At 35.0% G+C, this 25,225-nt stretch overlaps 1 protein-coding gene across 1 annotated transcript; it reads right to left on the reverse strand.

The window, feature by feature from the left end:
• Window positions 1–317: 317 nt before the first annotated feature.
• Window positions 318–23,339, reverse strand: LOC111047773 (charged multivesicular body protein 7). Its single transcript, XM_039426556.1, has 8 exons — window positions 22,741–23,339; window positions 22,326–22,524; window positions 17,908–18,052; window positions 14,853–15,064; window positions 12,632–12,751; window positions 8,823–8,927; window positions 5,083–5,224; window positions 318–2,705 (listed from the first exon to the last, which is right to left on the reverse strand). The coding sequence occupies exons 1-8, from the start codon at window positions 22,995–22,997 to the stop codon at window positions 2,620–2,622; spliced, it is 1,266 nt and encodes a 421-aa protein (XP_039282490.1). The 5' UTR covers window positions 22,998–23,339; the 3' UTR covers window positions 318–2,619.
• Between the last annotated feature and the right edge of the window lie 1,886 nt (window positions 23,340–25,225).

A 25,225-nucleotide genomic window follows, 5' to 3' on the forward strand; every position in this document is an offset into this window, starting at 1 on the left:
TATAAATAAAAATAAAAATCTCAGTACCCTTTTTTGAATTATTTTATCCTTTTTTAATTATTATTTTATTTAAATAATTCAAAAAAGGGTATTTTTATTTTTATTTCTATTTATAATATCGAGTAGCCTGGCTGACTCAGGTCTGATGTCAGAGTTTTCAGGTCGCACCTGATCATTTTCAGGGCCTCTGACATGACCTAACGACTGTTACTAGGCAGCTGGGACCGACAGTTCAACGTGTCCATCCGAAACACGCGAGTGGTCCGAGAAAAAAGTTATTGATTATTTATGATGTGACCAGTGACAAAACTTCAAGCGTAAAACAATAGTTGTTATATTATAAGACAGTAGGGTTAAAGTTGAAATGGTTATTTATGGGTTGAAAAAATGCGAATTTGGGCATGCTAAATAAGTTACCAAATGAATAGCAGATAGTGATACAAAGATTAGAAATAGGTATTTGTGAATAAAAAATAATTTAATTTAGACACAGATATGTCGTGGAATTCCTCCATATTAAGGTGCAATGAGTAATATATTTTCAGTTCCTCATGTTTATTTAATCTAATTAAACCCAACTTAAGTGAGGTCCACGTTATAATGGCAGTGGAGAAAGATAGGAGAACAGCGTTGCCGATCCTCACTGTCTTGTCAATGCCTTCTATACACGGTAGCTGATACAGGTTTATTAATGTAATACAAATTGTTCATTCTCCTTTAAAGTAATCAATTATATTTTATTAAGCTAGAAATTATATTTTTCAATAATTTCATAATGAATTTACATAATTTAGATGAAATATTTTGTTAATTCTACATCAATGAAAGACGATCTGACAACAGAGCAAAGCGAGAAAGAGATAGCGCTATCCGCTCTGTTGAATGATAGACAAGGATAGCAATACCATTGCTAATTAAACACTGCCATTATAACGTGGACCTTACTATAGTTTTGATGTTCAGGGCGTCATCTTCAGAGGCAGTTTTATAATACCTTGAACATTGAAACTAGTTTGGTTTGAATAGATTACTAATAGAACTGACAATTTCATCTAAAATTGATTATTTACAAGTAGTAAAACTATAAATAGTTTAGACATTTTGATAGGCGATAATTATTATCAATGTGAGTTATTAGAAGAATTCCAAGAGTTTTGCATATGTTCCATAGTTACATTACTTTATTTTTATCATTTATACAATAAGTATACATTATCAGAATGATAGGGAGAGGAAAAATAAGGTAACATTGTGCTATTCCTCTCCCAAATTTAGATAAAACCATAGAGAAACAATAGCGTAAGTAGATATCCCATGGTATAGGGCGATTATGTCGCAACTTTTACTGTTATCTCAAGCCGATTACTGTCGATTATTGTAGATTTTTACTGTTTTGGCCGGGTGAGATTGTATGAACGGCACAATATGAGAGACTGCCAGCGTCACATAGCTTTATGGGAAAGAACTACGTGAACTATCGGCTTGAGATAACAGTAAAAGTTACGACGTAAACACCCTATACCATGGGATATCTACTTACGCTATTGTTTCTCTATGATAAAACTTAGTCCGAAATAGGTTAGGTCTTGTAGTTCTACGTTTTTATGATCTGTGAAAATTTAAATAAAACGTTTTCTTGAACGAGAGTTTTTGTTTAGAGAAGAACAAAGTAATTTGTAAATGATTTTAATTTATGATATTAAAGCTTACTACTACCAGTTTACTTACATTCTTACATTTTATGTACGCATTAATCTTTTTGATAAAAATTATTACAAGTTCAAACACTGATTAACTTCACTTCATAATGATCTTGATCAAATATCAACCTATTTTTAACGGCACCGTGCAATTGTTCAAGAGACACTAATAATACAGAGTGACACAGAATAACGGGAACTTTAAAAACGCCATAAAACATTAGTGGGAAGGGCAAAAATGATTTTATTCAAACTAATGTAAAATTCAAGACTTGCCATTTGAGAATTATTAATAACATCTATCACTTTTTGACAATTACTTCTTCGAGATGGCTTCCTTCTTCACGAAAATACTCTTGATATCTGTGATGAGATTCCTGCAACATTTCAGCTGTGATGTTGTTAATTTAATTTTGAATTGTCTGTTATGATTCAACCACAGTTATTGGTCAAGTTGTGAAAACGTTTGATTTGAGCTTCACAAACAGAAAATCGCAGGTGGACAGATCATGGGACCAGGAAACGCAGATGTTGCAGCGATCAATGAGGAATCGTCAGATTTCAAGAGTGTATTCGTTCAGGAGGAAGCCATCTTAAAGAATTAATCGTCAGAAAGTGATCGATATTATTAATAATTCACAAATGGCAAGTCTTGAACTTTACATTAGTTTGAATAGAATCATTTTTGCCCTTTCCATTAATGTTTTATGGCGTTTTTAAAAGTTCCCGTTATTCTGTGTCAACCTGCATGTTACAAATTAAATTTCGAAATGTTCACCATGTATAACAATCCCAACGATAAAAATGACATTAAAAACATGTTTTAATGAGAAAAGGCACGATTGTGTTTGTGACAGGAAATAATAGAAGAAATATATGACACATTTAAGGAAGGCTTGTCAAGATGTCAAGTACGTATTCAACAAGCGGGGAGTTTAGCTTTATCCTCCTTCTGCGGCTTTATTGGCGAGGCAATAGGAGTTGTTGTAGGGGGCTCCGGAAAACCTGCAATCAAAAAATAAGGAACAAGGATTGATTACTATCAAAATAGTATATTTCGCACCTAGAGCAGAAAATGAGATTTTTCCAGCTCGAAATCGGTTTTCAAGTCCGAGGCCGTAGGCCGAGGACTAGAAAAGATTGAGAGCTGGAAAAACATTTTTGCCCGTGGTGCGAACGATATTTTTCGCCACACTACAGGTATTGCTGACAAAATAAATAGTCTAAAGAATACAAAAATAAAGAATACTCGTTAAGCTATCGTACCTATCTCTTGATTTTAGTGGTAGAAGATTTGCAGTCAGGATTTCAGATTCTTTTAAAATTTCACTTGGAATACCACAGTCATCTTCAAGCATTTTTGAAAAATCGGAATGCACTAATCAACAATAAATAATTGAATAAAACTGGTTGCGAAGCGAATTAGTTTGATTCGAAACTGGAACTGAAATCATGGCGACTTTAGCTGATGATGAAAGTGGCCACTCGCCCGATCTAGCGGATGACTTATTAACTACTTCCATGAGCGGCTGGAAAGAGACAACTTTCTGGCCTAGCCCGGAAAAGAAACCCTTTTCTGACGTCGTCTGCAAACAAGGTCTTTCAGATCTACGTAGGGACTGGAAAACAGCTGCTTTCTGTGCAGTGTGGCGAAAAAGATATAATACCAATTGTTCAAACAACTCACAAAATGTATTACAAAAATTCAATACATCAACCAGACATTATTTGATCAATATATGAAATTCATGTTTGTATGCTAAAATTATTACAAACTTCATATCACTATACTAAAAAATGTATAAAATTTTTTTTTATTCCATGTTATTCAAAATACCAGCCAACGAATATTCCACATTAACTAATCAAATTTGAAACTGGAACTTCATCATAGCTGTAGTTGTGGCGGCCATTGTTGTTACAACTTTTGCCGACAATAGCGCATAGCGCTGTCGGCGGAGAACTGTGATTACAAGCCAGCTGTTTATGTTTACTTTTTAGATTATGTTGTAACACATTGTTTGGTCAAGTACGTTTTTAAAAATTATTTTATTTGCAGTTTTTATAAAAATGTTAGTGGAGGAGAAATGTTGTGTATATCACGAGTGAAAAATGCTTTTTCTCCCTGAGGAATAGTGTTGCCCTCGGCTTTGCCTCGGGCTTCAAACTTTTCCCTCAGGGAGAAAAAACAGTAATTTTCACTCAAGATATACAAATAACTATTTTATGTATCTTTCACTCTAGATATACAAATAACTATTTTATGTATGACTGGAATTTTCATATAGTTTGGCATGTCAGCTTGAGAGCATGAAATAGAAATTTGGTTAGCAATACCTTGAAATTCTTCAAGATATTGTTTATCGAATGACATGCCTAATTTTTAGAATATCAATTTTATAAATATTCATATAAATAAATAATTTCATTTCCAACATAAATTTCATTCGACATTCATTCTAAGTTTTGGAAATTATAAATGACCACTTTGACAAGTTGTGTGGTCATTATTAGTAATGTATTCAACTGTAATTATTAAATAATTGTTAGGACATATAGGGCCGGTTTCCGAGCTCGGGATTTAGCTAAGTTCTAGACTTTAAACAGCTGGAGTCAGAAAATTAGCTTTCCAAAACGGGGCGTAGTCGCAGTTTTTATAACAGTAGTCGCAGTTTTTTTTCTCCCATTTCTATAATTGGAATAGTTTTTCCTTGACGAAATTGAACATTTCTAAATAATTCAAAATAGCTGAAACTTTACACTATTTTCTCTTTATTTAAGTTTGTGTTTAATTTTCTAGTTTTTTGATTTTCTAGTTTTTAATTCAAACGTGGCTGTGAAAATGACGACTACGCCCCGTTTTGGAAAGCCAATTTTCTTACTCCAGCTGTTTAAAGTCTAGAACTTAGCTAAATCCCGAGCTCGGAAACCGGCCCATACAGTCATTCCATTGCCTTTTTTCTTCAGGGCTACTTTTAATATGAATAAAAATATAAATCTCAGTACCTTTAAAATGGCATTAATGTCCGAAACATGTTGTGATAAAAATAATTGAAAAGGGCACTGAGATTTATATTTTATTTAGAGGTATTCAGTTTGAAATAACTCAAATTGAGTTATATTAGAGAATGGAATGAATTTTCCCTAAAATTGATATTCTGAGAAATCAAAAGGCTAAAGAGGTACCTTAGAATTTTGTTCTATTTTGTTAACTTGATAGTATCCAAATAGAAATACTTTTGAAGAATGATTCCAGTAAAACGAGGTTATTCTTTTGATAGTTTTTCATTGTTTATTGCTTGAAATAACTAGACGAATGAGCAGAACGGAACTTGTGATCATATACAAAAACAAATTGAAATAATTTCTGTGGAATATTTACCAAAATCGTAACTTTCTGAGGTCAAATTATCGTCAGCCAATAACTCAGCCAGCTCCTTCTCATAATCTTCATCGGAATTAGGAATGAGGGTAGACGCCGGCTCAGCAAGCGAATTCTGAATCTCATCGTGGACTTCCAGAACCTGAGAGTTCAAATTTATCATTTAATCAGAAATTACAATAAATGTCCAACTATATTTAATTGTATACAAAACTGCGAATCAACGACAAGAGTGGCAGCATTTTTCATAAAATGTATCAAGTATGTTCTTATTCTGATGACGTAGCCATAATTGCCAGAAGAAAGGATATCCTCCAGGACACGTAGAAATTACTCGAAAGAGAAGTACAAAATATTGGTCTCATAGTCTATGAAAAAAATCTGGTGTGGTACACTCACACAACTTTCCTTGCTCATTGAACTGGGAGACTCGTTCTTAAACGACAATAATTTAGAGAAATAACATAATGACGATTGGCGGCAACATAATTATTTGAAACTACGATCAGACTACTGTATATGTGTGTATATAATAATTATTGTTTTCAGAGTACTTTTTCCTTTATGTGAAATCCGATGATTTTTTAAAAGTCGTCAAAACAGCTGTTCTACAGATGAAATATCTCGACTATGTGTTATTTTTATAGACTGCTCTACCTACCTACCTCATGCACGAGGAGGTTACAAAGTCCATTTCTCAAGAATGGGGTGAACCCCCCATTAGTTTCCCAGAAAGGAGACTCATGCCAGTTGATGGAGCTGATAAATAACTATACAGAGTATGAATTTGAAATAAATCAGTCGAGTAATTTTTGAGAAAATCGTGAAAACATGGTTTTTCAGTAATTATCTGCCATTTTTCTCGAGAATATTACGCAGCTCCTGCAATTTTCCTAGAAATGAGACTCATGCCAGTTGATGGAGCTGATAAATAACTATACAGAGCATGAATTTGAAATAAATCAGTCGAGTAATTTTTGAGAAAATCGTGAAAAACATGGTTTTTCAGTAATTATCCGCCATTTTTCTCGAGAATATTACGCAGCTCCTGCAATTTTCCTAGAAATGATACTCATGTCAGTTGATAGGGCTTATAAATAGCTATCCATGGTATAAATTTGAAGAAAATCGTTAGAGCCGTTTTCGAGAAAACCGTGAAAAACATGGTTTTCTAGTAATTATCCGCCATTTTCTCGAGATTATTACGCAGCTCCTGCGATTTTCCCAGAAATGAGACTCATGTCAGTTGATAGGGCTTATAAATAGCTATCCATGGTATAAATTTGAAGAAAATCGTTAGAGCCGTTTTCGAGAAAACCGTGAAAAACATGGTTTTTTAGTAATTATCCGCCATTTTTTCCGCCATCTTGAATTGAATTTTTTTGAATTTCTTTTTGTCGAGTCCTCATGGTATAACGACCTTAAGTTTAAAATTTCAAGTCAATCGGTTGATTAGGAATGGAGTTATCGTGTTCACATACACACACACACAGACCAACACCCAAAAATCATGTTTTTGGACTCAGGGGACCTTGAAACGTATAGAAAACTTGAAATTGGGGTACCTTAATTTTTTTTGGAAAGCAATACTTTCCTTACCTATGGTAGTAGGGCAAGGAAAGTAATAAAACAAAATACATGAAAATATCAAGAAGTCAAGCTAAGAGCCTTATGCCCGGTTGCAGAGTCGCTACATAAAGTCACCCATAGTTAACAGAGCCATTAGTTAACAACTCGCCCATAAAGTTCGTTGCAGAGTCGTTTGCCAGACCCCTTTTAACTATGGCTCTGATAAGGCTCACACATGTCACACTGCTGCTCATACCACTTTTTGCGTGTTATTCTTCTATTCAACAAATGTATTGGCAACGGGGAGAGAATCACTGTGAACAGTTCTTCCAAACCTCCAGTCGGATGACGTCACAACATGGCGCTTGTTTATCACAACACTGTTGTCTGCTTATTGTGTTTTTTATGTTTGAAGGTTACGAATCAAGATCGTAAACTGCAGACTAATTTGTAATTATTTTCAGTTTGTTTGATTTTTGATAGCAAAATGAATGAATTAAGTAGAATAAAATTAGAGGTAGAAGTAAAATAAGTGACTGGTGTATTTATTATTGTTTAATATCAATTAAAAAAAATTGACCAGAATTATTTCATTGCCTTCTGGCATTTTGATATATCTTGGAAGCAAAGCAGCCAGTTTACAAGATATATTTCTAATGACTCTGCATAGAGTGCTTATTATTAAAATTAATAATAATTGATTATTCGAATTTATTGAATTATACAATTTATTAAAAACTGTATTACATCTTCGTTCAAGCTACTCGAATAGTCAATATTTTATTCAGTCTATTTACACTTTATCTACAGTTTCAAATAGTCAACGTTACGTTATTATAATGTAATGTTTTTGGACCATTCAAGTCAACATAACCTTAAAATACACTTGGCGCGAATGTATAGTGGATTTATAAGCACGATTTTGGGCATTTAAACAAAGAGAACTTTTAGTTATTGGTAGCCTAGCCTCAGATGACGTCATTTGCCTGTAGGTTTTTCGTCTCTGCAACGGAAAAACCTGTTTGTTGGCGCGCTGTTACCTATTGGCAGAGCAATAGCTAACAGAACGTCTCTGCAACGAAATTGGCCTGTTAAATAGTTAAGTCCGCGCTGTTAACTATGGGCGACGTTATTTGTCGACTCTGCAACCGGGCATAAGGATCGATAATAGGTTGTTGAGAGAGTGAAAAACTTTAGTTATCTGGGTGTTGAATTGAATAATCAGAATATGATGAGCACCAGTATCAAACAAAGAATATTATCAGGAAGTAGAGCATACTACAGCAACATGAAGCTTTAAAGAATAGGCACATCAGTGATTCAAGTCGGTGGTTTTGCATTTCTCACTTCGCTCGGTCAATAATTTGCATGCAATTAATAACTCAAAGTTTGAGAAATGCAAAACCACCGACTTGAATCACATACCTTACTTCGCTTGGTCAACTACAGGCTACAAAGAATTACTGCATCATTTATTGTAAATAATTTGATTAAAGTCGAATTTATTTATTGAGTGCAACATTATGGGGCTATTACGAAAATAGCAAAACAAACGTCCACTCATGAAACTCTCAATTCCATGTCAGGACAAAAAAATTTCTAAACTTACAATAGAAAATTACCATATTTTCATTAAAATGCAAACTGATAAATTTACTATAGTGAGGTCCACGTTATAATGGCAGTGAAGAAAGATAGCAGAACAAAGTTGCCGAACCTCTGTCTTGTCAATGCTTTCTATAGACGGTAGCTGATATAGGTTTATTGATGTAATATTAACTGTTCATTCTCGTTTAGAATGATAAATTATATTTTATTTGGCAAGAAATTATATTCTTCAATAATTTTATAATGAATTTTGATAATTAAAATGAAATATTTTGTTAAATAATTATTAATTCTACATTGTTAAAAGACGATCTGAAAGTAAGAAAGAGATAGCGCTATCCGCTTGAATGATAGACAAGGATAGCAATACCATTGCTAATCAAACTCTGCTATTATAACGTAGACCTCACTATACAAATTGAATTTTTTGAAAATTTGCAATAAATTTTCTTATTCATTTCTTATTCATTTTCAACAATATGACTATTTTTCTTTAGTATCTTGATAAAATGAAAAATTCAATTGAAATATCTATGGTAAAATTAATCATCAAATGAACTTACTTCTTGCAGCTGCATCATTGTATTTCCGACAGTCTCTTCAGATAAGTCGTTTTTACTCATCAGTTCTTTGATCATTGATAGACTGTCTTTGTAAGATGAAAATACCTGAACACAAAAGAACGAGAAATATTAGTAAATATCATAACAAGTACAAAAGTAAAACAAAAATACACACAAATTTCAAGACTAGTTTCATTCTTTCCTTCATTTCTCAAGACTATTTCACCAAAACTGTATTTACCAAATTGATTAGCCAAAAATGAACTGATTAATGTATAGTAGTAATCAATAAAATAGACTGAATATTTCATTATAAAATACAACACAAAACATTCATTACATAATTAAAAAATCTGGTGTGGCGCACTCACACAACTTTCCTTGCCGTTATGAAAATTGATCACCTGACGCTAGTGTTCACGCGCTTCTCAAGTCTACTATTCAAAAATCTGAGCCAGCTGGTGATAGGACAATAACGCTGGAAACACACGAGGTCTGCTATCTCTTCATAGTAAATTATTTAATAGAATCAACAGTTGTCAGCAGTTTGCAATTGAATAATCACATTTTCTCGAATTTCGCGCTTATTTTCAATTTTAGGTGAAAATGTTACTGAGCATTAATTGTAGAGATTTTCATGTTCAATCTTTTCCACTTGAATTTTTGTTTTAATTGTATCTGAAGCCTGATAATTGGGAATCTAAAATCAAATTTTGCATAGATGGGGCGGAGCTCCTGAAATTTTTACAGATATGGGACTTCTGGCAGTTGATAGAGCTTATCAATGACTATTTGAGGTATGAATTTGATCAAAATCGTTGGAGCTGTATTCGAGAAAATCGTGAAAATCCCTGTTTTTGACAACATTTTTGCCATTTTATCCGCCATCTTGAATTGCATTTGATCGAAATTGTTCGTGTCGGATCCTTATATTGTAAGGACCTTAAGTTCCGAATTTCAAGTCATACCGTTAACTGGGAGAAGAGATATCGTGTACACAGACGCACATACACTCATACACACACACACACACACACACACACACACACACACACACACACACACACACACACACACACACACACACATACAGACCAATACCCAAAAACCACTTTTTTGGACTCAGGGACCTTGTAACGTATAGAAATTTACAAATTGGGGTACCTTAATTTTTTTCGGAAAGCAATACTTTCCTTACCTATGGTAATAGGGCAAGGAAAGTAAAACTATTGAAAAATTGAAATATACTATATACAGAGTGAGCATAAATAATTGAAATCATTTCATAGGTGAATAAGAAGATAACGAATAAGAGTACTTGTCGATCTGGAGTGACTATCAATATTACATAACTTCCTTGCATAAAACTTATTTTTCACGGCCATACTCTAAACGAAATAGTATATTTCGCACCTAGAGCAGAAAATGATATTTTTCCGGCTCGAAATCGGTTTTCAACTAGAAAAGATTGAGAGCCGGAAAAACATTTTTGCCCATAGTGCGAACGCTATTTTTCGCCACACACAAAAATAAACAATATATATTATGAGAATAGTTGTTTACTAAGCACTTCCGAAAGCAGAAGAGGAAGGTGATAGCTCTAGCAAATCTGAGGTTACCTGAATATCAGGAAATTGTCCAAGTATTTTTATTTTTTATTCTAATTTGTCTAAATAACCTAAAAGATGATGTTCAATTATGTGGGAGGTTGAGTTTATACTTTTTTATTCTTTCAAATGACAATAAGATGATATTATTATAAATGTTATTCCTATTCAATAACATGAATAGGAATAGGAATATATGAATAGGAATGATAAGGAGAAATAATTATTGAGTGAATTATGTAATCACAAAAACAATAATTATTCAATATTAGTATAATGTATAATAAAGAAATCTAGCGTTCTCCTGACGCTCTGTCGCCCCACACCATTGAGCCGACTGTGAGTTTCTATGAGGGTCATCACAAATTATAGAATCTACACCAATGTTTGCCACAAAAATAGGCGCGCTACTAATATTTGTCACTTTTTTATTCACCTATGAAACGTGTTGAATAATTTATGTTCACCCTGTGTTGGGTGAACTTCAAATTTACATTCAGTCTTCGAGTAATAATCCAATCGTAAATCAACAAAAAAGTAGCCCAGTACATTAATAATCATAGTAATTTAATATATTTTTACTTTTCTTGCCCTATTACCATAGGTAAGTTTTACTTTTCTTGCCCTATTACCATAGGTAATGTAAGGAAAGTATTACTTTCCGAAAAAAATTAAGGTACCCCAATTTGTAAATTTCTATAAGTTTCATGGTCCCCTGAGTCCAAAAAAGTGGTTTTTGGGTATTGGTGTGTGTGTGTGTGTGTGTGTGTGGTGTGTGTGTGTGTGTGTGTGTGTGTGTGTGTGTGTGTGTGGTGTGTGTGTGTGTGTGTGTGTGGTGTGTGTGTGTGTGTGAGTGTATGTGCGTCTGTGTACACGATATCTCATCTCCCAATTAACGGAATGACTTGAAATTTGGAACTTAAGGTCCTTACAATGTCAGGATCCGTCACGAAGAATTTCAATCAAATACAATTAAAGATGGCGGCTAAAATGTGTATGAGTGTATGTGCGTCTGTGTACACGATATCTCATCTCCCAATTAACGGAATGACTTGAAATTGGAACTTAAGGTCCTTACAATGTCAGGATCCGTCACGAACAATTTCAATCAAATTCAATTAAAGATGGCGGCTAAAATTTGTATGAGTGTATGTGCGTCTGTGTACACGATATCTCATCTCCCAATTAACGGAATGACTTGAAATTTGCAACTTAAGGTCCTTACAATGTCAGGATCCGACACGAACAATTTCGATCAAATTCAATTAAAGATGGCGGCTAAAATGTGTATGTGTGTATGTGCGTCTGTGTACACAATATCTCATCTCCCAATTAACGGAATGACTTGAAATTTGGAACTTAAGGTCCTTACAATGTCAGGATCCGACACGAACAATTTCAATCAAATTCAATTAAAGATGGCGGCTAAAATGTGTATGAGTGTATGTGCGTCTGTGTACACAATATCTCATCTCCCAATTAACGGAATGACTTGAAATTTGAAACTTAAGGTCCTTACAATGTCAGGATACGACACGAACAATTTCAATCAAATTCAATTAAAGATGTCGGCTAAAATGGCGAAAATGTTGTCAAAAACAGGGTTTTTCGCGATTTTCTCAAATACAGCTCCAACGATTTTGATCAAATTCATACCTCAAATAGTCATTGATAAGCTCTATCAACTGCCACAAGTCCCATACCTGTAAAAATTTCAGGAGCTCCGCCCCATCTATGCAAAGTTTGATTTTAGATTCCCAATTATCATGCTTCAGATACAATTTAAACAAAAAAATCAAAGAGGAAAAGATTGAGCATAGAAATCTCTACAATTAATGTTCAGTAAAATTTTCACCTAAAATTGAAAATAAGCTGGAAATTCGAGAAAATGTGATTATTTCAATTGCAACTGTTGATTCTATTAAATCATTCACTATGAAGAGACAGCAGACCTTGTGTGTTTCCAGCGTTATTGTCCTGTCACCAGCTGGCTCAGATCTGTGAATAGTAGTAGACTTGAGATGCGCGTGAACACTAGCGTCAGGTGATCAATTTTCATAACGGCAAGGAAAGTTGTGTGAGTGCGCCACACCAGATTTTTGTTGATGTTGTCAATACATCAAAGTCTTATTCTTTCAATTATGGAGAAATAACACAACTCCTCCTCCCATACAATCAAATTATTAAATAACAATTACTTACTTTTGAGTCGGATTCCATATTTCTGATCCGTGTGAGAATAGTCTGAATGTTATCGAGAGCCGAGCATTTTTGGGCGATCTGCTTTTCAATCTCTTTCTTCTTTCGCAAACAGCTTTTAGCCTGAAATTATTGAAATAAATTCAATAAAAGTTACAAAGAACCCGTCATCAGACAAATAAAAAATTCGTTGTTGGTTATCCATCTTGTTTTCACTGAAAAAAAACTTTCAAGTCTTTTTTCACTTGAAAGTTATATAAGAATACAATAGTAATACACCGTGATTCAAAAAGAATACCACAACTTTGAAAATTGATAACTCTGCAAAGAATGAACGGAGAGTAAAGCGCTATCTGTTATCGATTTGACGAAGCTCTGAAGTTGATATATTTGTAATATTTTTAGACTGAAAATTTTGTAGAAATCTAGAAGACATAACCTCATTTTGGACTTTTAATGTTACCTAAATTTGGGAGAGAAATAGTACAAGGTATTCTTAGTTTTTCTCTCCCGATCTGTGCTCCATTGTAAAAAGAATAAATAATGTTTAATACAGTTTTTTTAGTTGCTTATTTAGTCCCATTGGCACTCATCTGTTCGTGCCTATTTGAATGAAAACTATCCGAGGCAATGGATCGGCTGCTAAGCAGCTCGAGACAGAGCACTTCATCACTGGCTTCCAAGAAGCCCTGAGCTCACCCCCTCCGATTTTTTCTGTGGGGTTAAAGATAAAGTGTATCGACCTCCTCTACCAGCTAACATTGAGGAGCTCAAACAAGAAATAACAGCAGCTATTCAAACTTTTACGCCCGATATGCTACTTAGGGTGTGCAACGAGTTCGAGTATCGTATTGATATCACTCGAGTGTCTGGAGGGTCACATTGAACATTTATGAACTTATTTTCTAGTGGGGAAGAACTTATGTTTCCTTGATTAAATACAGATTTTCAAAGTTGTGGTATTATTTTTGAATCACGCATATTGTATTCTTATATAACTTTCAAGTGAAAAAAACACTTAAAAGTTTTTTTCACTTAAAAGTTATATAAGAATGCAATACAAAATTGTTTAATGAAAATATGATACATAACTTTTTATAACCATGATTGTAATGAGTTTCTACATAGAGAAAAGATATTATAAGCTATGCTATTTTTTCTCTATGGTTATTATCTATGCTGGTATGATTGGTCTAACCAATAATGTGCCATTACCACTGGAATATGTAATCAAATATACTTGATGTAATCCAGGTGGTTAATCAAAAATCAAAGTTGTAATAAATTGTGAAATGACTTGAATGAGAGATAAATCCTGAAACGACCTGTATATTTCTAGTAATAACCCCATCGTGAACCAATAAGAGGCCTCGATTGTTAATACATCGATAATGACAATATTTTGCTCCGGTTGCAAAAAAGTATTTTAAATTTCAATCATGATTGAATTTTACAATAATCAATCAGAAAATACATTTTTGAAAACAAGGCTTCTTTGATAGTGTGACATTTAATCATGATTGAAATTCAACAAGATTCCGAGCAACTGGTTCTATGATCTTAGTCTCTTTATTCAGAAGATAACAAGCTGTCTATATCCATTAGATTGTTGCCGCTGAACATTTTCAAAAGAACTATTGCCGGATGGCTTAAGGTTGGAGGATTTTACTCAACACATGAGTATCTAAAAATTGTAATGATTTTATATATGTGACGAATTGACTCAATTATTTTAAAAATGAAAATATTGTTAAACTGACGATGCATATTGTAAACTTGTTTTATTTTATGGCAAATAAAGATCTTGTATTCTTGTATTCTAGGTATAAGTCTGGAATTTTATTGAAATGCTTCAATTCTACAAACTTTAGTAGCTATGCATTAGCCTCTACAGTTTATTTTACCTATTAAATTATTGTAGGGGACTACAAACTTCGAAATTCAACTGTCAGTCATTTGACAATTTTGTCAAGATGTTTAATGCTATCAGAGCTTCAAGTATTCAAACAACATCAATACGAAAATAGAATTGAGATTTCATCTGCCTCTCAAATATTCTTTCAATATCAGTTTCCCTCTCAGCACAAGAACAGCAACTGACTCAATGTAAATTTTCAGGACTTGTGTATGTAATTGTGGATAAGGAAATGTTATGTCCACTATCCACTGAATCAATGAATAAATAAATGTAAAACCTAAGTGACCTCATAATGAGTGTACTTACCATTGGTCGCATATTCTTTTTCAAATATCCTTGCGCATCGCTAACTAGCGCCTGTTTTTTATTTTCCAAATTCTCTATACTGTTCAACAATAGTTTCTCATTTTTCTCCAATAAGAAAGTGGTTCGTTCCAAATCGGTGATACTTTCAAATTTGTCATTTTTCGAGAATCTGATCAATTTTTCGTTCTCCACTTCAATGGTAGATACATGGCCTGCAGAAATGAAAAACACGAGTCAGAAATCGATTTAATTTGACAAAAAATATTTAAATTATCATGATTCAAAGACTTCAAAGTACGCTCTTGTGTAGTAACACACTTTAACTCAAATATACATTTTTACAATCGGGGAGTCCTCATTAGGCAACAAATCTGCAAACCCGTAGAAATCAATCTGGAATCTGGAAATATGCTTATACTGATTACTACTCAAATTCAAGTTATGATTCAAGAATAAAAGTATGTTCTTGCGGAGCGTGAGAGCAGTGAGTTGGATACTGAAGCAAAATTATTTTTCATTGTTATTTTACACATTTTATGCACAGAAAATTTATTGACAATGTTGGTAATTGCGAGATTTATGTTGGAAACGTTGAAGATATTCAAAGAAAACCACACCTTTAACTGAATGTATGTGGCTGTAGGCCCCACGATAGTTATACAAAGTGCGCCAGAGAAATTTATTTATTTATTTGAAAGGTCAATAAAAACAAAAGTACTCTGGTTATTGTTTCAATATTTTTTTTATAATGAAAGAATAATATCTCAAAAAAATTTTCATGCAGTCTTGGAAATTACATCAGATCAATGGCGACCCCCATTGCGCATACACTGATGAAGTCGATTTTTAAGATTTGTATCCACTCGTTGCATTTGGTATCAATCGGTATGTTGGCAATAGCGTCGCGAATGTTGTTCTTGAGGTGTGCTATGGTCCGTGGTCGATCGACATAAACCAGGGATTTCAAATAACCCCATGAAAAAAATCGCATTGAGGAAACGCATGTGGAAATGAGCCTCGTCACTGAAGAAAATGACCGCGTCTTCAGGCAGGTTGTCAATCAGCATATCACATCAATTTTGACGGACAACAAAATCGCGTTCAGTCAATTCTTGAACAACAGCCGATTCATATGGATGAAATTGAAGGTCATCATGGAAAAGTCGTCGAACAGTGGAGTCATAAATTGCCATAGCAGCTGCGTGTTTGCGAGTCAAACGCCGGGGAAAACGCACAACTGACTGCCTCACTCTTTCGATATTTTCTGGAGTTCTGATGGTTCGTTGAAGTAAATTTCTGGGTTTAGCGACACTTCCACATTCCACTATAAATGAATTAACCCACGACAGAATCGAATTACGACCAGAAACGAGTCTGTAAGGAGGAATTTCAAATCGAGCGCGGAAGGTACGTTGCGTAGCAAGAGCCCCATTATGGTAGATCGACCATTAAAAAAGAAGCTCTCAACTGCCAAGGCTCGCTGCCCTCTAGACCCTCTCATGATGGCTTCTTACTTGAGGGAGAATAAATTTGGGAAGTTCCTCCTTCCAACTCGACTATGGAGCAGTAGTGTCTATGGAGCTCAACACTGTTGAATAGTGTGAATTGGCACCAAATGAGCCTACCAAAGTCTGACATTCAAATATGCCTAACCAGGTTTTCAAAGTACAGAGTGTTTGAAAAAGAACTCCCTAGTTTTAATGTGCCATAGAATCTGTAAAAAGTTATATACACTATTCTAGTTTGTGGTGTTTGATTCAGCAACTGTCCAAGTTTTGTCCCCCTGCAGTTGGCAAACCTGATCAAGCAGACTCCCCCCTCCTATCGTTACAGTAACCATGTGTGCGCGGCTCCAGACACTCGCATTACGGGAAGATGGATACCGTAGGGAGAGCTGGCTCAATTGCTTGGCCACCACGAAGTACGAACTTAGCTCCTCTGGACTTTTTCTTTAAGGGACACTTGAAAAATTTTTGTGTACAGTGAAAAAATCCGAGTCATAAACCATTTACGGGAAAGAATCGTACCGGCAGTTGGGACAGTTACACCTGACATGGCTAGAACTTGAATATCGTCTCGACGTGTGCAGGGCAACAAATGGATCTCATGTTCAAGTGTACTGATGTTAAACAAAACTTGAAGGCTCTTTCTTTCATTGTATGTACTTGTCGTTGTAGTTTTTCATTAACTTACACATTAAATTTATACCTAAATCTAGGGAGTTCTTTTTCAAACACCCTGTACTATAAAATTAACTAATAACAAGAAGTTTATTACAATGATGTGACAAACATCATTACACCGATGTTTAGCGTGTGTCACTGCCCTTGAATAGTCCTGGTGGTGAATAGCCCTTGAATAGTGGTGGAAGAGGCTGAACTTTGCAGAGAAAAAATCCTCAAGTGAATTGACTCATGAGAATGTTATGAGATGAAACCATTCCATGAGATGAAACAATGCGATTGACTGTTGCAATTAAACTGTTGCAAAAACCATTCATGTACGATAAATTGTACATATAGTATAAATTATTACTTTAAGGCCGTTTGCACAGTCAAAGCTTAAACGGATTTAAATCAGCTGGTGGCTTAAACTCAAAATGAAAACCATTATAAGAAACGAGACTTGATACGGATTTAATCCAGTTTGAAATGAAATTTAGTTTAAACAGTTTAGACAGTGCAAACGGCACTAAATAATGAATTAGAATTGAAGCAAGTTGAATTCATTCAACATTGGATCGAATAACAGTTACAATAATATTAATAATAATATAAATAATAATACAAATATAATAAAACAATAATAAAATAATACTGTATTTTATCATTGCGGATAATGCCCACATGAGACTTTTGCTTGTGCGTGGGTAATGGAAAGTGAGAAGGTGATTTGATGAGATGATCAAACGTCCATGCCTACCGACGGGATTCGAACCCGCGACCAAGTAGCCCTGGCAGACTGAAGGGTGTGACATCTTAGTCGTCTCGGCTCGAAACTCTGGAACTACATACTGCAAATAGCTAGTGTATGAGAAGAGGACTTGAATACAAACCTTGCAATTCCAACCAATGAACAATAACATTCAAACATTCATTGAACTTTTTAAATGCAGCACACACATCAGCGAGTTCTTCGTAGCGGATGAGAGTACCTTTCAGATCTTCGTCCATATCTCTCAGGATGGTTTCAGCTTGTTTCTAGAATGAGAAAAACAAGAAGGGAATTACATTTTTCAATAGTTTTACACAAAAATTGTGGGGATAAGCAACGCAACTAAATGAAAACCAAGGACAGGTAGAGTAAGAGAAGATGTAAAAGATCAAATAATAATAATAGTTATTTGTATATCTAGAGTGAAAAGTACGACTTTTTCTCCCTGTGGGAAAAAGTTTGAAGCCCGAGGCGAAGCCGAGGGCAGCAATTTACCTGAGGGAGAAAAAGTATTTTTCGCTCGTGATGTACACAACATTTTTCCTCCATCTACATTTTTTTATAGAAACTGCAAATAAAATCATTCTAATAACTTACGTATTGGTGACAATGATTCCTAACAACATAACCTAAATCTAAAACCTAACTACTAATATTAAGAATATAATAATTATCATACAAACATATATTTCATGAGTTGATCAAATTTCTGGTTGTGGTATTGAATTCAGTTGACTCAATGACAGACACCTCTTTTATGCTTTCTCATCTGAGCTTAGACCTTCTAACCTATTACAATGTAAGTTTCAAAATAGAGATGCTCCCCATGTTATTTAAACGGAGTCACTTCTACTCCCTAGGGAGTTTTTCTGTTTTTACTACCGAGAGCGAAAAAGTGACACTTTAGTATTAGGTTTCAGGGAGTAAAGTAAGTACTTTAGACAGTAGGTGGAGGAAAACTCTATTTTTGTGAATATTCAATCAATTGAGGCACTTGAATCTAAACTTTTGGGCATGTAGGAATCAGAAGCTCTAGAAAGAAAAAACATTGTTATAGAATATTTTATTGCTATTCTATCCAAAGACTGCCATAACTTACTGTTACTGAACAGTTTAGTTCCAACATATTCTACCAGTATTTAGTATGTAGTATTTCAATACTATACTGAACAGACATCGACAATATGGCATAGAACTCGGGAAATTTTGAAATTCACAGTAAGCAGTATCAGTCAAGTGGTTCTAAATTTTGCATGTATGATCTGAATGCATTGCGATTAAATTATCATGGGCCACTGGATAGGTGTGGAACGTACTATAGTGGCGAGAGAACTATTTTAAAACATTTCCAGAGTGGTACGTCATTAATTGTAGCATATGAATAACACGTCATCCCTGTGAGATATCTTAGGTTCAGGAGTGATCCGTGGTCTAGTGGATAGAGTGCTTGCGTAGCAGCACAGAGATCCCGGGTTCAATCCCTCTCATAACCAAAAGTTTTTTAACCAGATCACTCCCGTGTTATCGGATGGGCACGTTAAACTGTCGGTCCCGGCTGAATTATGACAGTCGTAAGGCCCATTGACGGCTTAAATTATATATATTCAGGCGGTGGGACCTTCCCGCAAGGGACTCCCCACCAACAAAAGCCATACGAATTTACTTTACTATCTTAGGTTCATATCACATTCAGCAATCAGTCTCAAACACCAGTGGTTCGCCAGAGAGCAACCATTGGCGGCCGAATGTAAAGCACGATAAAACACCTTTGAGACACTAGGATTGGCTGATTGGGTTGGTGACTCGGGTGAGACACCAGCCGGGTCGCCGAAATTTGAATCTAGCGACACCAGTGAGCGCGATAAGAACTGATGCCCCCTACTCGCTCGGACACTTAGCGAGACACTGATAGCTGAATTTAATACGAGCCTTAATGGAAGGTGCACCACGAATAATCCATTAACTGGGGGAGAACATTGAAAATGTACCACTTTCATTACCTAAGATTCGCTACCGGCATTCCTTTGTTTTCATAACAGGCTGTGGAACACATCTCTCCTATGTCATGTTGAAAATTAGAAGTGCTTGTAAACATTTTGCAGAAACGATGCAGAATACATGCTTTTTGTTAATAATTTACTAGATTTTGAAGTTATCTGTGGAAATTACATTATTACAAAGTTTCCCGTTGCCCTGGAACACTCTAAATGGGTACACGACTGGTTGTCCACCCGTCTACTTGACACGTTGACCACAGGCTACAGCTTATCCTCTCGTGAATATATACAGGGTGATTCTTAATTATAGTAAAATAATTTAATACGTGATAGTAGAGGTGGAAATAAGAAAAAAAGTTCTTATAAACATATAATTATCCATAAACGCTTCATTAGCGAGCTATACAGGGTGAAAGATTTCGCCCGGAATTCAGTTCCTCTGGTGAAATACACCGATGCTGAATTGTTTGGGGACTAGCTCTTGGAAAACTTATGCTGGATTCATATGGAAAAATATCTGAAAAATTGAATAAAACTGGTCTGGAAGCTGTAGTGTGAGTAGTTTTTGAGAAAAAAGTTGAAATATGCAAAAAATCTAAGTAGAAAAACACAGACTTCTACTTTTGATGCCTAATAACTTTCTTTAATGACCAGTAAACAAATAATTTTTCGCAATATTAATTGTAGAGAATTTAATTCTGAAAAAATCATGTAAGCTTTCTTGAGGTGCTATGGATGTAATTGTTGCTCTTTCAGTATCCTCCTAATAATATTGATTGACATTAAACTGCACTGACAAAAAACACAGCGCTGTTACAGTAGGCATAACTTAGTTTGTTGTTTCGTTCAACACAGAGCTAAAATATTTCTGAAAATAACTTTCATCTGATAATTTCTTTTGAATATTTTCTTATTTAAAACAAAATAAATTAGCTGTTTTGGAACAGCTGTTATTTAAATCCATGTTCTATTTGCAATCAGCTACAACCTATGAGTTATTAGTTCTCTCCTCATAAAACAACAAATTTTTGTGGTGTAACGTACTACATAATAATACATTTTATTCAAATTTAGTTCACACAGCTTACATGATTCTTTTCAGAATTAAATTCTCTACAATTAATATTGCAAAAAATTATTTGTTTACTGGTCAATAAAGAAAGTTATCAGGCATCAAACGTAGAAGTCTGTGTTTTTCTACTTAGATTTTTTGCATATTTCAACTTTTTTCTCAAAAACTACTCACACTACAGCTTCCAGACCAGTTTTATTCAATTTTTCAGATATTTTTCCATATGAATCCAGCATAAGTTTTCTAAGAACTAGTCCCCAAACAATTCAGCATCGGTGTATTTCACCAGAGGAACTGAGTTCCGGGCGAAATCTTTGACTCTGTATAGATCGCTAATGAAGCGTTTATGGATATATGTTTATAAGAACTTTTTTTCTTATTTTCACCTCTACTATCACATATTACATTATTTTACCATAATTAAGAATCACCCTGTATAGCTCCAGTCACTTATAGTCATCCCTTCAGCATGTAACCTACTGGAATCGCAGGTGCCATCGAAACTATACACGAAAGATATATAATATATTATACTATATACTATGACTTTATAGACTATATACTATGCCTATATAGACTATATACTATGACTCGTTCGCTGGCGTCACCTGGTCATTCCGTCTGATAGTCACCTCCAGGACATTTTCACATTGTTCCTTCTATCAACGTCTGCATGTAAAATGCCACTGACTCCTTCACTAACTTTTATTCATTCACTCACTTCCAGTTATAGGGATTCCTTATACTATTGTGTGATCAAGAGAAAGTCAAAGTCAAGGCCTCCTAGACTCAGAGATTGAATAAAAACATTAGTGTCTTACACTCAACTCATACTTATGTGACTCAGGTCGAGAAGAGACTCGACGCTAGTCGAGAGCATGTGTTTCCAAATGGTGACACTCAGACCAGTCGATTCTAGTCTCCGCGACGTCACCATTTGGAAACACATGCTCTCGACTAGAGTCGAGTCTCTTCAAGACCTGTGTCGCGTGAGTGTGAGTTGAGCCTTACTGTTGTGTATACAGCTATAATTAGATGTTTTTCTTACAGTAATGTCCAGTTAGTGGGTGCCAAGTGGACGGGTGGAGACTCAGTCGCTTACCCCTTCTAAACTTTGAGATTAAATGAAAATATTAGTCTTGTCAGCTCGTTTGCATGGCACCTACTGGAATCGCAGGTGACATCCAGTCGTTGCCGTGCACGACAGTGTCTACTCGCTTGCTTGCGTCACCTGGTCATCCCGTCAGCATGTCACCTACTGGAATCGCATGTGACATCATGTCGTGGCCGTGATAGAGTGTTTCCTTGCTTGCTTACGTCATCTGGTCATCCCATCTGCAAGTTTTCTGCGTCAGCCGGTCACCTCAAGAACCAATCTTAGTGGTGACATCCAAACGGGTTGATAAGGATGACACCCAGACGTCTACCCCTCTAAATAATGATAAGTAAAATTATATATTTTGAAATTACCTTGACAACTGGCATATGAACGAACGCTTGTGTGAAATCGACTTCACTCGGAGAGACCAACGATTCTTTCAGTCTGTTCACGGACCACACGGCAGGTGCTTTAACAAATGACTGAATCGCCCATGTCATCCATCTTTTCGAACCATTAGCGCTCGGTTGTTCAGCCAGAAAACACTGCAAATAAGCGATTTCTTGTTCCCTGTAACAAAATAAATGAATATTAGAAGAACAAATATCCTGAAAACAATATTTTTATTTAAAACTTGCAATATTAAAGATGTATGCTATATTAGAGAATTATGGATTCCATCTACTAAAAAAATTAGTAGAGGTTTATAACTATGTGATAAAAATATAATACATAGTGATAGAAGAAAGATTAAATTACTTAGTCATTATTCTCGTATACACTCACCTATACAGATTTTCTAATACTTCTTTTAGACATTGTGGCCTTCGTTCCTTATTTTTGAAAGCGTTTTCTAAATTGTCCAATGTAAAGGTACAACAATCACTTTCAAAACAACAGTTTTCTATAAGATTTTTCCAAAAAGACATTTTAGATTCATAACCCAATGGATTTGATTCTTTTTTTCGAAAAGGAGCCAGTAATGTGCTAGCTCTTTCATCGTCATCCCAATCCTTTGGAGGTGTTTTCATGCGTACACCCATTTTTAAACAATTACAGAAAACTCAGCTAATAAAATTTAAACTTTTGAGAAACCTTTAATAGTAACTGAGAATTAAGCTCTTGGACATAGACAAAACATATAGAAAGGAAAAACAAAACCAGAGCAGAAAGTCATGATTTTGAAACCCTAGTATTTTACAAAGTTATTGCACAGAGAATAAAGTTGTCAAATTTAGATGTAGACACGCACGATTTATAGATTGGAAGTATTTGTTCTTGGAATTAGAATCATTTCTGCACAATAAAAATCAGAATTAAAATTTCAACAAAAACAATAGAGTTCACAAGGCAATAGTCAAGATAACCTCTTTCTTTTATTCCGTTTTATTTATATGAAAATCAGGCTGCCTTCAAGTGTCATCAGCTGACAAGTAAGTCAAGTCTTTTCAACAAATTCAAATCATCGACGGTAATTTCTAATTTCTATCAAAACCTATCTATATAAATAATAATTTTGAGTCAGAATGATTATACTAGAATACATTATTTTTCACCAAGATTGCTATAAAAGATTCCAATAATAATAATAATTATAATTGTTTGAAACTTAATAGAATTGAGTGATTTGGTTGGTAGACTGCAGAGAGGATCAAGAAAAAAGGAAAGTGATGAATGATGAAAACATGAAAGGTTGTGAAAGGTTCTGGAGTTTGGAGTAGGAAGAATTACTTTTAGTTTTCACAGTTTCGTTTTGAGATTTCTAATCTCCTTCATTACATACACTGAGCAATGGTGATTAACTGTCTCTCAAAACAATATTTTTTACATTCCCGCGTCAAAATGCAATTGTTATGGAGAGGTAAGTAGTATGTTTTTAGGTTATGTTTATATTTTAGCCTACGCCTTTTTGTATTACAATAATTAACTTTCAATTTAATTATTCAAATTCAACTGATTCATCCAAATCATCGACGGTAAAGGAATGATTCCATTAGTTATTGCATAGAGATTAAATAAATCAACAGTGAGAACTTTCCATGAATAGAAATCGTGTTAGTCGGTCATGTGTCCTCATCTCTAACCTACCGTATTTAACCATTCATCAAACTGTTTAATCTTATCTCATGTTCTATGAGTAAGCCAATCTTGTTTTTAAATAATTCATAGGTGGATGATGCTATGACGAGTCTGACAAGCTTAAACAAATGGTCTTTATGTAAGAGAATGACATTTAGGTGATTCATAATGAAAATAATATTGTTTCTTCCACTGCTTATAAAAAATTACTTACATTTTCATGCCATTACTTGTTGATTCAACTCTGGTTTTAGTAACTTTATGAAGCTGTTGTTCTAGAAGGCTAGTATTAGTATGACATACTTATACTAAGTTACTATGTAGGTATCGCCCAACATGATAATCTCACAATTTGCTATTGTATTAGTGTTTGCATTGAACGGATGGTTCTTTCAAGTAACAGTAACTTATTACAAGCTGATTTTCATTGCTAGCAGTCCCAACGTTATAGAAGTAATCATGGACACGTCAAATCGTCGATCCCGGCTGCCTATAAAGCAGTCGTTAAGTCATGTCGAGGACCTGAAATTGGTCAGTTATGACCTGAAAACTCTAACACCAGACCTGAGCCAGCCAGATCGTTCTGTATTATTTTTATTTTGTAAGAGTAGTCAAAGATTTATCAATCTTTTTAATATACCAGTCTATAATGGCAGGGGTTCTGGCCGCGGCGCCATTTGTTAACGTCACATCTCTAAGTAGGCACCTGCTGTTTGCATATTCCGTGAGGTGTGGCATGCGATCGGCACTGCCCGATCCTAGAGGAGTTCAGCCTGCATTGCAGTAGGGCCACCCCAATTGACCGTGTCTTGATTGGCGCACTGCGCAGTTTCGGCGGTACGTGGGCCTGGTCGGAGCCCGGACTTATTCTCTAACTCGTCTACAGGTTAGGAAAAATACTCGTGGTTCTAATTGTATATATCCCCAGGATGGGCGCTTGCACGTTCACACCACAGGCGCCGCAAAGTGGACGTGAGCGTTTCGGAAAGAAGCACTAGTGAGGGGGTGTTTTTTCGACCTGTTATGATGCTACTTGCAGAGACGGAGGCGCTACCCACAGGTAGCCCCACAGTCTGGATCTTATTCCGAGAGATCTGAGAACTCTGTATCTTAGTCTGGCGTATAGGAATTTCGCATGCATGCTACTTCCAGAGATAGGGATTTCCTGATTCCCATAGTCTGGTCTCTCACT

This window comes from Nilaparvata lugens, chromosome 4 (genome assembly GCF_014356525.2).
Source record: "Nilaparvata lugens isolate BPH chromosome 4, ASM1435652v1, whole genome shotgun sequence".
Taxonomy (NCBI): domain Eukaryota; kingdom Metazoa; phylum Arthropoda; class Insecta; order Hemiptera; family Delphacidae; genus Nilaparvata; species Nilaparvata lugens.